The sequence below is a fragment of the Terrapene carolina genome, unplaced genomic scaffold, assembly GCF_002925995.2.
Source record: "Terrapene carolina triunguis isolate 2854851 unplaced genomic scaffold, T_m_triunguis-2.0 Scaffold69, whole genome shotgun sequence".
In the NCBI taxonomy this organism is placed as follows: domain Eukaryota; kingdom Metazoa; phylum Chordata; order Testudines; family Emydidae; genus Terrapene; species Terrapene triunguis.
In genome coordinates, this window is record NW_020664420.1 from 20,626,193 (window position 1) to 20,643,703 (window position 17,511).

The 17,511-nt window shown below is 41.2% G+C and overlaps 2 protein-coding genes across 5 annotated transcripts in view; both read right to left on the reverse strand.

Annotated features, from left to right (window-relative positions):
• C9 (complement C9) overlaps positions 1-11,588 on the reverse strand; it is a 32,164-nt gene extending 20,576 nt beyond the window's left edge. The window contains exons 1-2 of the mRNA XM_024198973.3: positions 11,454-11,588; positions 2,581-2,698 (exon numbers count right to left, since the gene is read on the reverse strand). Of these exons, the coding sequence (XP_024054741.2) occupies positions 2,581-2,698; positions 11,454-11,527 (192 nt within the window). The 5' untranslated portion in view covers positions 11,528-11,588. The remainder of the gene's footprint in view (positions 1-2,580; positions 2,699-11,453) is intronic.
• A 3,794-nt stretch (positions 11,589-15,382) lies between these two features.
• Positions 15,383-17,511, reverse strand: part of DAB2 (DAB adaptor protein 2) — a 40,588-nt gene continuing 38,459 nt past the window's right edge. For all 4 annotated transcript variants that reach the window (XM_024198970.3, XM_024198972.3, XM_024198971.3 and 1 more), the window contains one exon: positions 15,383-17,048. Coding sequence is in view for 1 of the 4 variants with exons in the window: in XM_024198971.3 (XP_024054739.2) it covers positions 17,013-17,048 (36 nt within the window). In the remaining 3 variants the exon portion in view is untranslated. The remainder of the gene's footprint in view (positions 17,049-17,511) is intronic.

The following is a 17,511-nucleotide window of genomic DNA, read 5'->3' on the forward strand; positions in this document are numbered from 1 at the left end:
GGACATTGAGGAACAGGTAGGTTAAATGACTTTCCTAATGTCACACAGCAAGTTGTTCACAGAGGCACAACAGAACTCAGATCTCATTAGAGATGGATGAAATTTTTCAGACTAAACTTTTTTTTAAAACAAAAAATGCAGATTTGGGTTTGTGACGTTATAAGTGTAATATAATATCTCATTAAAAATGACAGGTCCAGAAAGAGTTAATTAACTCAGACTGACCTGACCCATGGCCAAACTTTAGAAACTGTTTAGGAAGATATGTAAATAAATAGAGCTTTGAAATGCAAGTCTGCATTGTTATAGGTAGAAGGGTAGGTGTTTGCTCAGGTCTTGTGATGTAAGCAAACAAGTCTTGTCTATTGCTATAGCTTTGATTCAAAGATTAAGAAAGGAATATTAACATTTAGGAAGATACTTGAGTGAAATAGTATTATTGTCTATATGTCTCTTTGAAGGTTGTGGTAACGTGTATCTGAACTGTTTAATGGATAAATTACCCTGTGCTAATTGCCAGGATGTTTGGAAGAAGGAGAGTTAAGCCTATTGTTTTCTCAGGCCAAAAGGCTGCTGGAAATGTTTAAGAATCCTGGGACACGATCCTGCTTCATCTCAGATCTGCTTTGGGTTTCAAGAGGGGGAAACCTTAAGCCATAAGGATTGAGATCCCCAGGCATTGACTGGAGTCACCCTGAACATGGACATTGGACTATAACCTATGGACTATTTCTAAAAGGACTTTTGGCAACTACAAGCTCATCTCTGCTATGTATCTAAACCTCAAGAATTGAATTCAAGTCTGTATGTATATTGATCTTTTAACCAACACTCACTCTCTTTTCTTTTTAAATAAATTTTAGCTTAATTAATAAGAATTGACTCTAAGCTTGTATTTTGGGCAAGACCTAAGTTATAATTGGACCTGGGTATGTGGCTGATCCTTTGGGATTAGAAGAACCTTTTCTTTATATGATGAGATAAGATTTTCAGTAATTATCATCATATGTTTGACATGTGTGTCTGGATGGAGGCCTGAGGCTGGGCACTTTAAGGGAACTGCATTGCTTGGACTTCTGAGTAACCTGTATGGTAATATAGAAGTTGTTTTGTGCTGGCTTGGTAAATCTAAGTATTGGAATATCCACCAGCTTTTGGGGCTTGTCTGCCCCGTTCTGTTTGCAGTTCACCTTAATTGAGTGACCTCAGCTGGCTCCCACGGGCAGCACCGTCACAGGGTTGACTGAAACATTTTGCTAATTTGTGTTAATTTTAAAAAGAGAAACAAAAATGGAATTTTCTTTTGACAAACCAAACTAGTTTGTCCAAAAAAAATAAATAAATCATTTTGGCTCGACCCGAACTGTAATTTTTTGTTTTAGCCAGAAAACTGAAAAATATATTATTCATATAGATCTACTCTTGAGTCTCATTCTTCTGTTTCTCCACTAAATAATGCTTTCTCTCATTTATATTAGTAGGTTACACTGAGAAAAATCTAAGTAGTACATTTTATTAAAAATAATATTTCAAATTCTGGTCAGATTCGCAGCTAATGTCCATCAGCATAACTTCATTAACTTCAGTGAAGCTACATTGATTTACATTACTGAGGATTGGGAAGACTGCAGATATTTTTGTGGGAATCTTTCATTAATAACCAAATTCTGAGGAACATCTTTGTGTAGCTTGAAATCTTGTAGCTTCCACCAACAGAAATTCGTCCAATAAAAGATATTACCTCCCCTATTTTGTCTCTCTCAAATTCTTATGGAACAAGTACAAATTTCATATTTTATTTACATTTTAGTCTTCATACTGAACTGGCCTCATCCTTAGTATTTTATTTACTTGGAACCAAGTTTTTTTCTACAAAAGAAGTCCCCAAATTATACACAAACACAAATCGAGGTTTAGGAGAACTTACTTTTTGTTCATTAATTCCAGACTTACAGCCCTCACATATTATGACTGCAAATAAATTAGCAAAGATGCTATGTCTGAAGGTCTTTGTTAAGATCTGGATGCAGGAAGTCACTCGCCATGCATAAGAAAAATACCTTTATGGAACCTACTGCTTATGCACAATATCACATATTCCTATGTGCCAGTAGGTGGCACTCGTAACTAATTCTTCACATGCACATATAAACAGATATATAGCTGTGGCACTAGTCACAAAAGGCTTATGTGGTGTTTTTTGTTACCATGAAAAATGACAAAAAAATAAAAAGTTTTCATAAACAAAATCTTCATTTTTTAAAAATGTTCTTCAAAAATGGAAAACAGAAAAGCCTGGCTGTCAGTAATTGTTTTTTGTTTTTTGAGTTTTTGATGAAAACCTAAAAAAAAGTCAATCAAACTTTGATGTTTCCTGCAAAAATTTCTGTTTTGCCAACAAAGCCCTTTTACATAGCAGTCTGCTCTTAGGTATAAAACAGTTGAGGGTACCCTTGAATCATAACATCAGAATGTTGAGGAGGAGTTTAGCACTCCACTATAATGGAGGACTTCTAAGGGTGAATGTCAGTCAGTAACTCCTGTGTCATTTTAAAATAAAACAATACACCTAGTGCTTACCCTTAGATTTGAGCATGGGTCACATGGTCCCCATTCACTCCAACGGCTCAGTTTACAGTCTATTGGAGATTGAGCATTAGGTTCTCTTGTCCTCCTATGCAAAACGTTCCTTGAAGAGCTATCAAACAAAACATTTCAAACAATCTCAGTTGGCTAAAATCAAGCACAAGTTTTAAAACATTGGTTAATGGTTTAAAAACAAATGTCCTTTTGCTACATCCTGGTTCACTAGCACAGCAGTCGTTGGCATTTGGATATACAAACAACCTCATTCTCAAACTTCACCGGGCTAAAAGGGGAAAGTAGAGGACATTTTACTTTTTACAAGTATTTGAAGTCAAAGAACAGTTAATGAACCAACATTTTTTCTTCTTTCCTGGATGGATCAGGATCTAGTCTTTGTGTAGGTCATATTAAGCTGCATGTCAGGGAAGGTAGTGAAATAACAGCTCACGACCAGCCCAAGGATCGCGCATAAACTCCAAGATTTGGTAAAATCAGAATTAAAGGCCTACATGTTCAAACGTGACTGGTGATTTTGGTGCCCAGCTTGAAATACCATAAAAGGACCTAGTGTTCAGGGAGTGGGTGCTCAACAATTTCTGAAAAATCAGGCTCCTTCAAGGTGTCTCAAGTTGGACACCAAAAATGGATGCACCCAGAATCACTAGTCACTTTCCAAAATTTGGACCAATATTTTTAAGATTACCTTACCTGGCTTCCTATCAACTCTTAGTTCATCTTTCTAGTTCTCATCCATTATATGATCAGTCTACAGACACAGAAAGTGACCATTATTTTACAAATACTTTGGGGCTTAAATTGACCGGACAGCAATTCTTCAATCCTAAACAGCTCAGGGATGCAGTGTAACCCTTTAGAGTTTAGAGGGCCAACTCACCTTGGCTGGCTCTGAAGCTGCTTCCAGTTCCCTGCCATCAAACCAGTGTACTGCTCTTCTCCTGGGTGTGAGACCCCACAGGTCTAGACCCCAGGCCTGCAGAACTACCAACCAGCTGACATCTCCAGGCTACCATCCAGTAGCAGCTGTAACCAGCTAGTGTGTCACTTAGTGTGACCTGCTGTGGACAGAGACCATAGGAAGTTCCATCTCAAGGGTTTGACAGACAGCAGCCTGAAGGCTCCTGACTGGCTCCCTGCCCTATATAAACTCACAGGGTATTCTAGGAAGCATCCAGGCAACAGTGTGGATCTTCTGTAGTTGCCACAACCATTTCTGCTTTCTTGTTTCTGACTTTGACCTCAGCTTGATTTGGACTTTGCCTCTTGACCCTTGGTATTGATCCTGGCCTGGAACTTGACTATGAGTTCCTCTGCTACTCCCAACCTCAGGTTTGCCCCTGCTCTGACCTTTGGCCCTGACTGCCCTTGTTGGGATCCTGACACTGGGTCAGCCAGCACAACTTCAACTTCTAAATGTATGCCAGCCAGGCAGCTGCTCCCCTGCCTCCCTCTTCAAAATGGTTCTCACCCCAAAACCTCTGGGCCCCAAACTTGGGTCTACTGGTAAATAGGTCCTTGGCTGAGGAGGAGAATACTTTAAATAGGTGAGACTCTAGAATAATTTGAAAGCTGAAAGCAGCTATGTGCACACAGATATATTACACTAAAGTTTTCTCTACATCAAGCTCTGCTTGGGGCTGTGGAGTTGGTGACAGGGAGATAGTTACACCACCTTGATTCTGCACCCCAGTTCCAGCATGCACTATCATGTGCTGCAGACATAGAGTCCTTAAAGGGGCACATTCCTGTGTAGTATTGGTGTAGAGACATAGAGCACCACCACATCCTCTATGCTGGGTGTTGGGGACAGCTAACAGCAGATGACTTTGAGTCAGTGAGGAGTTCACCTCTTCCAGGAAAGTTCTCTACTGGTGAGTTACAGCCAGAATCTGTCCCTGTTGCGATTTGTATTTCTACAGTTCTTTTCATCCTAAAGTACTCTACAAACTGACATACAAAGTATGTGTATATCTCTCACTGACGGATGGGACTGGATAGTGGATATGGCTTCAGGCTAAGGATATGATATTTATTTTTAAAGTTACTGAACAATCTCAAGAGGTGTTCCTGCATATGTTGTGTTACAGCTACCATCCTTCCCAATGTTCCTGATGCCCAGTTACCTATTGTCAGGGCCGTCCTTAGGATTTATGGGGCCCTATTCAGTATTATTAAACTGGTGCCCCTATGCCTGATGGCAGCCCGGGCTCACATGTGTATTTTAGATAAGGGTGGTCTTTTGAAGGATTTATTTAAAAAACTATATGTCTGAAGATCCAAGCATTTAAGGCTAAGATGAATACTCGGATTGTGCATCTAAAAATCTATGCAAGGATTTTTTAGAGATGTGATATTATAATCTTCAGCAGCACACTAACGAAATATTTTTAAATCAATTTTTAAACTAAGGTCCTCTAGACTAACATGTTCTGAGTAAATATTACAGTAATGCACAACTGTTTTTGTCAGTAAATTCAGAAACTGACAGTATATACCTGGGGGATGGCAAATGCCTGTTAAATGTCTTCATTACCACTTGAATGGCTCTTTAACAGTTTCAATGTTGTGCTGATAGGTCTGGCAGGCTGGAGGCTTTTTCACTTTTAAGTATTAGATCCCCTCCAGAGGAAGACTTACCAGGCTGCAGCAGCCAGGTGTGGTGGGAGCCTGCTGGAAGGGTCAGATTAGAACAGGGATAGGAAGAGGTGGAAGGGTGGACACTAAGATCCAGGGGTGCCCCAAATTTATGCTGTGTATGCCTAAGGACGGCCCTGCCTATTGTAAACACTATAGGAAAGCCCAGTCCACTAGAGCATCGTAATAAGCAATAAACAGAGTAAGCAATGGATTTTTTTCTCTTCCTTCACATTCATCATTTTTGCAGGTGACTGGTTGGCCTGCTTACTCCTTCCTGGACCTCCAGAGGTAACTGCTTGGCCTGCTTCTCCTGCCTGACACACTTATGGAGATCTCTATTTCCTAGAATGTAGGGATCATTGTACTTATTTGGCACTGGGCATGATTTGGGGAAGGAGATTCCCTAAAGAGAGGGGAGTGGGACAGTTGTCCTCGGACATACTAGTAGCGGGCACTAAGGGCTAGATTTCCAAAAGTGGTTTAGGCACCTACAGATGCACATAGGTGCCTAATAAGATTTTTCAAGGGCATCTAGATGCCTAACTCCTATTGATTTCAAATTCTACTAAGTGACTGGCTGCTTCTTTAGTCTTATAAATACCTTTGGGAATCTGGCCCCAAAGATACTGAAAAAGGTACCCATTGCTACAAAGATCAACACCCCCCGTCCACAATACCTTTCAAGATCCATGGGCTCTACACATGCCTAGCACAACATGTGATGTACCTCATCCAGTGCATCAAATGCCCCAACAACAACATGGGTAAAACTAGACATTACTATGCCCTTGAATGAACTCACACAGAAAAATGATAAGACAAAGACACCCTATTACCCATGGACAAACTCTTTTCACAAAGTGATTACTCCATAGCTGACCTCTTAGTCCTCATACTCAAAGGAAATCTGCAAAACACTTCAAAAGACAAACCTGGGAGCTTAAATTTATAAACCTGCTAGACACCAAAAATAGACTAGTCTAGAAACACTGGTTTTATTTCTCAATCTGTAACCCAAATCTACTTTCTCCTATGAGTGCAGAGGTGTTAATTGCCCACTTCATTTTGAATGGTTTCTTGGAACTTCTTGTGCATAACCGTCTATTCCACCTTGTATTTAACTGTACTTACCTTTCCCAGACCTGAAGAAGAGCTCCAAGTCTTCTCTCATTCACCAACAGAAGTTGGCCCAATAAAATGTACTACTTCACCCACCTTGTCTCTCTTTTATTGTCTTTCTGAGTTAGGTACCCTACCCCATCATCATGTAGCATAGAGTTCCCTTGGTTTGCTAGAAACCTGTTCTGACAAATGTAGGAATTTTGGTAAATTTAAAATTAATGGAGATATCCTATCTCCTAGAACTGGAAGGGACCTTGAAAGGTCATCAAGTCCAGCCCCCTGCCTTCACTAGCAGGACCAAGTACTGATTTTGCCCCAGATCCCTAAGTGACTCCCTCAAGGATTGAGCTCACAACCCTGGGTTTATCAGGCCAATGCTCAAACCATTGAGCTATCCCTCCCCCCAGTAATAATTTTATAATTCATGTGCATACATCAGTTTTCCTCTGTGCTTTGCGTTCCTACATACTGAGAGTGTAAACAGTAGGGATGAGGTATTTGATTCATATAACAGCCTGGTTAGAAACCAGAGTCATTAACAAGCTGACTAGAGTCTACACATGTGAGTGGAAGATCCAGATTAGACAGTGGAAACCCCAATGGCCAGGACATTCATACCTAGTAACTAACAGCCAAGAGATTCCCCCACCTGTCTGCAGGGAAACAGAGCAAAGGCCCAAAACTGGAGAACAAAGGAAAAAGGTGTCAGGTGGCTGTGTTAAGAACTGAGCTCATAAAGACATGGGGCTGTCACTGAGAGACAAAAGGGAGAGAGACAGAGAAAGGAAGCAAAGAGATTCTATAGCAGTTGCTTCTCTATGCCAACCTAAGGACTTCCAGATGCTGCATGCCAGGTGACTAATAAATTGCTGCCTTGTTTTGAAAAGGCTGCCTGGTGTCACTGCAAATACTTACAGAGAATATTGCATGCTGAAGAGATATCATACAAGCCTCTGACAGGAGTCTGGCTTAGCTGGAGTCAGTGCAGGAAGTCACAGAGAGCGACAGGGATTGTTGGTGCCCAAAGGCCCAGTTTCAGAAATAGGCAGGCCACGTCCTTCCCTCTGAGGAACTATGTGGTTTCTCAGGATCCAGTACACTAAAGGAGTCACTCCAAAGGGACTAGTTATAGGCCGGGACATAGACCAGACACCTGTGCCTTGAATTTCAAGTATGTGTCAACTTAAATATAAAGAATTCGTTGCAAATAATCTCATGACCTGTAAAGCGCCAGTGCTTGGTCTGCAGCCATTGTCTCTATATACAGGAGAGTTATTAGCTTTTGCTTTGCTACATCCTAAAGAATGATGGCTTCAGAAGAAGACTGACCCACATTCCATGTCCCTCTGATAGGCCTGAGTGACAGCTGTGTGAAAAGTGTTTTAAATTAAGTCATTTAAAATGGAGGAGATTGGGAAAAATGACATGCTTGTCATCTCACTATTAAACTCGGGGAAATAGTTCTACTCACTGACACAAACAGAGCTGAGTATGAGATTTAATGCACCTAGTTTGAACAGGAAGGAGCTGAAAGCAGCTCAGCCATCAAGAATGCTGCTGAGTATGACAGCAGGGAGCAAGGACTTCAAAGACAAATGCTGAATTCAATATGCCCTATAATTTCTGCTCAGAAGGGAGCACCCAGCTGTCTGCTTCATTCTCCAAAGTGAGTTTTGTACTTTGAAAAAGTGGCTCACATGGATGTACCTAACCCCCTGAAACCGAGAACATCCCTGAACCCTGGAGGAGTTGGGCTCCACATCAAAGCATTGCCTCTGAGGCCCATGAACTGATATACCCAAGATCAGTGTATCTGTTCATCAAGGATCTGAGCTGTCCCTGAATGAAGAAATAAAAAAACCAGAGAGCCTTGGCTAGCTGACAGTAAAATATTGACATTTCAGCAGTCGGGGGGGAGGGGGGGGAAGGGGGGAGAGGAGAGTGCTCTTGGGAGGGCTGGGAGAATTTCCCAATCTACACAGAAACTTGATTGCACTTTTCCTGTGGTCTTAGGTTGCATAACACTGGCCGAACTCACATTGATGTGCCAGAAACACACCCGGTTGTGTTAGGGATTTGTTATTGGCCAACACTGTAATTTGTTAAATCATAAGATGATGGTGCTTGGGGCCATCTTAATAAATAGTTATGAATGATGAATTCAAGCAAGGGAATTGGCTTGATGGTTGAGTTAAGAGCAAGCTGCAGGCACCAAGAGGATCTGAGTTCAAGGCCCAAGAAGGCTTCTCATCTGTGTACAATACTAGTAATCTCACCTCTGAATAGATAATGTCAGAACTTCCAGAGAAGAGCAACAAAAATGGTGAAGGGCCTCAAAAACTTATAGGAAAAGAGAGAAGATTAGGATTCTTCATGATATGAAGAAGACAAATAAAATGGGACATGATAAAAGTTTAGACAAGGTAGATCAGAAGGGGACTGGAATTGAAAAGATGGGAAATTCAAAGCCAATAAGAGGAAATACATTTTCATACAACACATAACTAAATCATAGAACTCATGAGTCCAACCCCCCTCCCACCTGATCTGTGTCTTTCATCCCTTTGAATCTTAAGAATATCCAGTTATTGTTAATAAACTTTTTAGAAGGGATGTTAACTCTCATACTTCAGGATTTAAGCCTCTTTCAGGCTAGGTCTACACTACAGCGGGGGTCCGACCTAAGATACGCAACTTCAGCTACGTGAATACCATAGCTGAAGTTGCGTATTTTAGGTCGACTTACCTGGCTGTGAGGACGGGGGAAAGTCGACCGCTGCCGCGCTGCCGTCGACTCCGCTGCCGCCTCTTGCTGCGGTGGATTTCTGGAGTCGACGGCAGAGCGATCAGGGATCGATTTTATCGCGTCTTCACTAGACGCGATAAGTTGATCCCAGAAAACCGATTGCCTGCCGCCGGACCCTCCGGTAAGTGTAGACAAGCCCTTAGGAAGTCAGGATGAAAGCTGTGGGACAAATTATCCCTAGGGCTGAGCAAATGACAACTTCTTCACTTTGGGGCCAACAACAAAAAAAAAAAAAAAATATCCAGTTACATTTGAACCAAGACAATTTTCAAACATTTTTTCTGATGACTAAAAACACCCCCCAAACCCTAAAAATAGTTTGCTTCAAGTTCACCAAAATGTTTGTCTACTCTAAATTAGAGTTTTTCCATTTCAGTTCAGCCATTTCAGGAGTTACACCCTGGGTGTGTGTTTTATTTTTTAATTGGCCAAATTTGAAATCAAAACATTGAGTCAATGTTTTGTTTAGACTTTTCAAGTCAAAACAATTTTTTTCCCTTCAACTGAAACTATTCAGGTCGCCTCTGTTTCTGACTGGACACTACAGTGCTAATAAGCGATGGTCACATAAATACCACCCTGTACTGGAAACCTACTGACCGCTACACTTACCTACATGCCTCCAGCTTCCATCCAGGACACACCACACGATCCATTGTCTACAGCCAAGCTCTAAGATATAACCGCATTTGCTCCAATCCCTCAGATAGAGACAAGCACCTACAAGTTCTCTATCAAGCATTCTTAAAACTACAATACCCACCTGCTGAAGTGAAAAAACAGATTGATAGAGCCAGACGAGTATCCAGAAGTCACCTCCTACAAGACAGGGCCAACAAAGAAAATAACAGAACACCACTAGCTGTCACCTTCAGCCCCCAACTAAAACCTCTCCAGCGCATCATTAGAGATCTACAACCTATCCTGAAAGATGATCCTTTACTCTCACAGATCTTGGGAGACAGACCTGTCCTCGCTTACAGACAACCCCCCAACCTAAAGCAAATACTCACCAGCAACCACACATCACTGAACAAAAACACTGACCCAGGAACCTATCCTTGTAACAAAGCCCGATGCCAACTCCGTCCACATATCTATTCAAGTGACACCATCATAGGGCCTAATCACATCAGCCATACCATCAGGGGCTCGTTCACCTGCACATCTACCAATGTGATATATGCCATCATGTGCCAGCAATGCCCCTCTGCCATGTACATTGGCCAAACCGGACAGTCTCTACGCAAAAGAATTAATGGACACAAATCTGACATCAGGAATCATAATACTCAAAAACCAGTGGGAGAACACTTTAACCTGTCTGGCCATTCTATGACAGACCTGCGGGTGGCTATCTTAAAACAGAAAAACTTCAAAAACAGACTCCAACAAGAGACTGCTGAGCTGGAATTGATATGCAAACTAGACACACTCAACTCAGGGTTAAATAGGGATTGGGAATGGCTGAGCCATTACAAACATTGAATCTATCTCCCCTTGTAAGTATTCTCACACTTGCTTCTTATCAAACTGTCTGTACTTGGCTATCTTGATTATCACTTCAAAAGTTTTTTTTCCTCTTACTTAATTGGCCTCTCAGAGTTGGTAAGACAACTCTCACCTGTTCATGCTCTCTGTATGTGTGTATATATATCTCCTCAATATATGTTTCACTCAATATGCATCCGAAGAAGTGGGTTGTAGCCCACGAAAGCTTATGCTCTAATAAATTTGTTAGTCTCTAAGGTGCCACAAGTACTCCTGTTCTTTTTACTTTAGTACCGTGTTTATTATAAACAACAGAGCTAAAATAACGGTCTCCATACAAGTATATAACTACCGCTGCCTTTAACCATATATGCTTATTATGCCATACAGATGCGATATAAAATCTAAAGAACAGGAGTACTTGTGGCACCTTAGAGACTAACAAATGTATTTGAGCATGAGCTTTTGTGGGCTACAGCCCACTTCTTCGGATGCAACATAAGCCCACGAAAGCTTATACTCAAATACATTTGTTAGTCTCTAAGGTGCCACAAGTACTCCTGTTCTTTTTGTGGATACAAACTAACACGGCTGCTACTCTGAAACCTATAAAATCTAAGGAGTCTGAAACTGATACTACCAGGTAGCATTTTAAAAAAAGGTAACAAGAATCTTTCTTGGTCACAATAAGACGACAGCCCTGTAGATTAATGCACACATTTTACTGTCTGTTCTGGGTAAAACAAAATCCAGTACAAAGCTGTTGATACAAAGAAAAAATGAAAGGAATTACCTTCTCTCTCCTGAAACCAAGGTGGTGGCTTCTAAAATGCATAGCGCACATGTAAATTGCAAGATAGCATGCATGCTTCTAGCCTTTTTTAGCTAGATGGAAGAAACTGCTGGGACTGAATTTGGAGTCTTTATTTGTTCCCTGCGTCATTTATTACCAGAAGCACAAAGGCAACACCCACAGAGCATGCCAATGATAGGCCATAGCTAATGTTGACTTATGGTACATGCTCTAGAGTTCACTGAAAGCATGGTAGGAAAGTAAGTCTGTATGAATATCCAGGTTGTCTTTTGTTGCAGTATTTCCCCAGCAAAGAGTGCTGTATTCTTTTTTCAGTATTCTCCAACCAGGTAGGGAGTAGAGCTTTTCTACTGAGCTAGAAGACACTTGAATACATATAACTTTCCATTGGAGAATACTGCAAAAGGAATATAAACAGTTCAGAAATTGTCTATATTCCAAGGAATCCTAATGTGGAAGCTTGGGACAGGGGAAGATTTTTTTCAAGCCCAAAGGACTTGCACTTACTCAGACTTTAAGACTGTGATCATCTACCCTGAACTCCTGCACATCACAGGGCAGAGAACCTTACCCACCCACTCCTGTAATAGACCCCTAAACTCTGGCTGAGTTACTGAAGTCTTCAAATCATGGTTTAAAGACTTGAAGTTACAGAAAATTCACCATTTACACTAGTTTAAACCTTATTGTGCTACTGAATTACTAGTCAGCTGTTCTGGCCTTCAGTCATGAAGAACCAGTTGTTTGTCTAAAGGGCATAGGGACTCAAAACAGATGAGTCCCTAGGACACTGCCATCAGACCCCACAATTTCATAGAGATGGCACCAGGTGCTGGATTCTGTAAGTGTCATGTTACTCTAAGCCACTGATGCACCATAAGTAGCAATTTCCAAGACCACTATCTCTGTCAAAGTTTCATTGTCAAAACTCATTCTGGAGAAGTCACCTGCCTATAGTATTGCAGGTATTATGGGCTATTATACACGCTGAGTGCTTTGAGCCCAGGAACAATATATTACATTGAATCTACTGCCCTATTTTCCAGGGATGAATGGAGCATGTAACCTTTTGCTGTTTCCTTTATGGATTTCCCTGTAGTTAGGAATCTCTTCATTTTGGGATTGGCCCACTACCTAGGAGAGGGGCCCACTTGCTCATTTAAGTGCCCAAAAATCAGGGTTAAGTTTCCCTAGTAGGAAAGATTTCAGGGTATGGACATTCTATACCAGGAACATTTTAGTGCTGAATAGTTGAGATACCTGTACTGTTAAGTGGGCCGTGCCCATTTGCTCATCCAGATCAGTTCTTTTGATAACCAAATGACTCCAGCTACTATAACAGCATTTACCATTTCAGAAGTGTGAAGCAATAACTACATACCAGGAAGATAAAACCTTATACAGCAGAGTAGCTATAAGTTTGCACTTGATGTAGCAAACTTGCAATTGTCCAATGTTAGTTTGCTCCATTGGACATGTGTGTGTATGGTTATTTTGTTTATAGGCTAAAGGCTTTTCCTCTGCCTTTACACTTCTATCAGGGTCTATCATCTTTGACTGTCAAAGCCAAATCAACTTAATTCCACTTTACTAAGATTAAGTAGACAAGTTTCCACTCTTAATGGCATTGGAGACTAGTAGATGGTTTGAAAGGGAAAACTCATTCAACCCATCTCACTGTAGTCTTGGCAAAGTCTCTACAAAAAAACACAGGGCATGTCTACACAGAAAGTGCTACATTGGTGTACCAATGCAGCTGTGACACTGTAGTACTTAAGCTAAGATGCTCCTAGACCAAGGGGAGAGCATCTCCCATCCATGTAGTTAATCCACCTTTCAGAGGTGGTAGCTGTGTTGATGTGAGCAGCTCTCCCATCAACATAGTGTTCTCAATGTCAGTGGTTTTCAAACTGTGGGTTGCGACCCAGTATTGGGTCACGGAATGCAAGGCACTGGTCGTGGTGGCTCTGGTCTGCACCATGGACTGGGCTGTTAAGAGTCCCATTGGCAGTGCTGTGCAGTTGAAAGCAGGTTAGTTCCTACCCTGTTCTGACACTGCACTGTGCCCTGAAAGCAGCCAGCAGTAGGTCCAGCTCCTAGGTGGGGGGCCATGGGGGACCATGCCCATGGGAGCCCATGCCCATGGGAGCTGGGGGTTGGTGCCTGTGGGCAAGAGCTGCTTATGTGCCTCTGCCTAGGAGCTGAATCTGCTGCTTGCCACTTCTGGAGTACAGCACAGCCTGTGGTGCCAGGACAGGCAGGAAGCCTATCTTAGCAGCCCTGCTGTGCTGCTGACCAGGAGCTGCCTGAGATAAGCCCAGGCCCCATCCCACACCCCACTCCCCTGCCCCCTCCCCCCAAACTGAGCCCTTTCCTTTACCCTAAACCCCTCATCCCAGCCCCACCCCAGAGCCTTCACCCCCAGCCCAGAGCCCTGACCCCCTCCTGCACCTTGAGTGCCCGCCCAGAGCCCCCTCCCACAACCTAAGCCCCTCATCCCCTGTTGTGTAATGAACATTAACAATTACTTCAACTGGGTTTTCAAACTTTTTTCTGGTGACCACTGCTCTACATGAGGGGTTAGGTTGTTAGAACTATGTTGCTCAGAGGTGTTATACCACTACAGGTTTGTAATACAGACCTGGCCTCAGACCATTCCTTTAGGCTAGAGAGTCTCACTCTAACCTTTAATGCTGTGCAGTAATGGGTGGAGGGCTATTTGTTACCACAATAGGTTTAAAGGAGGAGTTGCCAGATTTGTTTTGAAATGCTGCTCAAAGCACACTGACTGTCCCTCAACTCACAAGCCATTACCCACAGAACAAGGATAGTGCTATGTACTGGGACTAAACAGGGAAGGCTTGAGTAACAACTGTTCCTGGTGCACTGTTTAAACAAAACTAGGAGTGTTTAACTGGATTTCATCTTTGTTTCTAATCGGTATACTGTAGTGCAGGATGTACCGTTTCAGGAGGCAAGTTATTCCCAGCAGAAAACATGGACATTGACTCTTTAGCAATCCAAGTCCCATAGTCAGTTTAAATATTTACCAACATTTTCAAACAGAACTTTGACTGTTGACCAGCTGTATATTTGTTACTTTAAATACTAGCAGTCCAATGGCTTGTATTCAAGCTATTGCCATAAACCAGCATTTTTCCTGTTAGACACAGGAGTGGAGTGTTCACTATTTAGAGTGGTTTCACATCCAAGTATTTTACTGTGTTTGTCACGTGTCAGAGAAGTTAGAGTTTGGCCCCAGTTTAAGAGCAGATAGAAAAGACATAACCAATGTCCCTCTATTACCTACCCTTCATCAGCTCATTCCACCATGGATGAAAATAAAAGGTTGCTTGAAATACCGTTCCATCTTCTATGTAGTTGAATCATCCCATTAGGAAGGCTATCCTAACTTTTCCTACAAAAAGCTGAAGTGCCAGGGAAGTATCATTGCTATGCCTGAAGCATCTTTAGGTTAAAGGTAGTGGCAGGAATCATTCTAAAAAAATATTCAAGCAATTGCTGTGTTACAGGGCTGATCTGTCAATGCTTATTCTCTCCAATACCATTTAGCTCTTACTGAAGTGCTCTAGCTATGGAGGAGAAAGTGGTCCTAAAAAAAGGCTACTTGAAATTCTGAAGTATATAAAAAAAGAAAATGGCTCTCAAATTAAACTTCTCTGAAAAGCCACTAAGCAAAGTATTCTAACTAGAAAGCATAGCGAATGCTAAGATTCCCTTGAGGAAGTCTATCCATTTGGCCAGAAACGGCCATAAAATTGGAAGTTCTAAATAGGGATCAACCCATAGGATGTTCATTTCTTGCTCCAGAAGAAACAAATATGCTGTGTGACATGTTTGTATGCATTGTTGTACTGCTCCTTCAGGAAAGAGACAACCCTTACTCATTTGATATAAAGAGCTGCATCTTTTTAATGTCATTAGAAAACTTTACTAGTTGTGCGACTACAGTTTATATAATAGTAACATCCATAAGTTTCTACATTTCCAGTTTGAGACAAGTACTTATAAATTCATAACTTTTAATTGCATTGTAGGAAAGTGCACAAGAGAAAAAAGGTTATATACAGAACAAGTTGCCTTCAAATTGAATTTCCAGAAGTAATTCTCTGTTTAGGTATCCAATTCAACATTAAAGACATGATAGTATTTCAAGTTTACACTTATAAATGGTTGAGTAAGAAACTAACCACCAACAGAATGGTAAGAGCTGATTAGACCTTTGTCCAAAAAGCAAAGTAACCTAACAGTTTAGTTTATAAGTGACTGATTTAGATACAAGTCAGTTAGTACAGAGGCTCAAAAGAAGGCACTATCTTGTTTGAGAGGCGGAGAACTACCTCAAACATTGAACGAGGTGCATCAAAATTCACAAAATACTAAGGCATCAGGTGAAGTCAAGATCAATACAAGATTGCCATTTGCCCTTCCAACACATACTGGAACCAACCTACACCATGTCTGTGACTGAAGTTTAGCTGATTCAATAAACCCATCTGCTTATTCCATTTTCTTCAGCCATCTGCCAAGCTTTCTTGCTTGAAGCAAGAAAAATCAAGCACCCTATTTGATTCTGAAAAACCCTTAGAGGATTTTAAAAACACAGGACATTAGACAAGTTGAAGTTTGGATGAGGTGTTTCAGCTTTAGGTCCAAGGTCAGATTCCAGAACTTTAGCTTAGACAATGTCAGTTAGAAACAGTGTTTGAGTTTGTTCTCTACAGCCACTGCTTTTCCAGATTCTGCAATTATGTTGTAGTTAAGGGACTAATTACAATCACATGGAGGGTATTTTGCCATTTTCAATATGAATTAGCAAGCACTGGATTTTTCTTGTCTACTTTGGTTTTCCACTATTTAGAAATCAGAAGGAAAGCCATAAGTTATCACCAGTTGCAGTGTCACCATAAATACAAGAAAAACAATTGTACATTGAAGAGTGGAGGTTTAAGAAAAACCTTTAAACGGCTGCCATTTTGTAGTGAGACAGCCATCAGTGGAATCCAGATGTGTGTGAAAAAAGCCTGCTTGAAGTGACTCTGCTGCAGAATTTGCGAGATGCTAAATCCACAATTCCCTTTCCCTATGTGGAGGAGAATACATTGTTTCTTCCTCAAAATGGGTGCTCAACTCCTTACTACAACCATTACAGTAAGTGCTGCAAGGATTTTAAGTGTAGGTGACCATGTTTAAAAAAAAGTAAGACTGGAAGTCAGTGTTTCCACAAGACTTACATATGCAGTTCTTAATCAGAAAAGAAAAAAAAAAATGAAGAGGCTACAGAAAAAAATTCACATCCACCAACTTGAATCTGGGCCTCCAGTATGGCTATTTTCCTTGGCTTCATCTTGAATTATGTTAACAGCAGGTTCTCTTTGAGGGCTCATGTTTCAGTCCACACAGACAGGTTTTAGATCACAGCAGACAGACAATAACAATCAGAATAGGCATCAAGGATGAAGGCAGACAATGCAAAATAAGATGAGTAGAAAATGGTGACAAGGAGGGGGTGTCTTGTTATTCCATTTGTCCTTTGCTGGTTATACCTGGTTTCTGGCAAAGAGAGAAAGTGATTAGGAATAGTGATAATACTTCACCCACTCACCACATAAAACTGCTAGTAGAGATGTTGCCAAAAAACCGAAAAAACAAACAAACAAACAAACAAACAAACCACACACACATGCAAAAAGGCCTAGAGAGAGTGAATTCTCAACACCCTCTATTATTCTAAAGGCTTACCAGATAAAAGTATTGTAGAGGTTCTAGTCTACATTTAATGTTAAATCGTCAGCAAGAAGCTGGTAACTATTAGGACCTCCAGTAAAATGTGGAAATATTAGTTATGGTAATACTGTTAGCTCATTGTAAGGTTGAGACAATTGAGCAGGGGGAAGAGGGGAACTAAGATTTGTTTAACTTGTAGGATCTCCTACATAAGTGTAGCCTTTTATGCAGAGTTCTGCAGAGTGCATTTGTTGTATTTTTACATTAGAAACGGTTATCTACTCAAAGT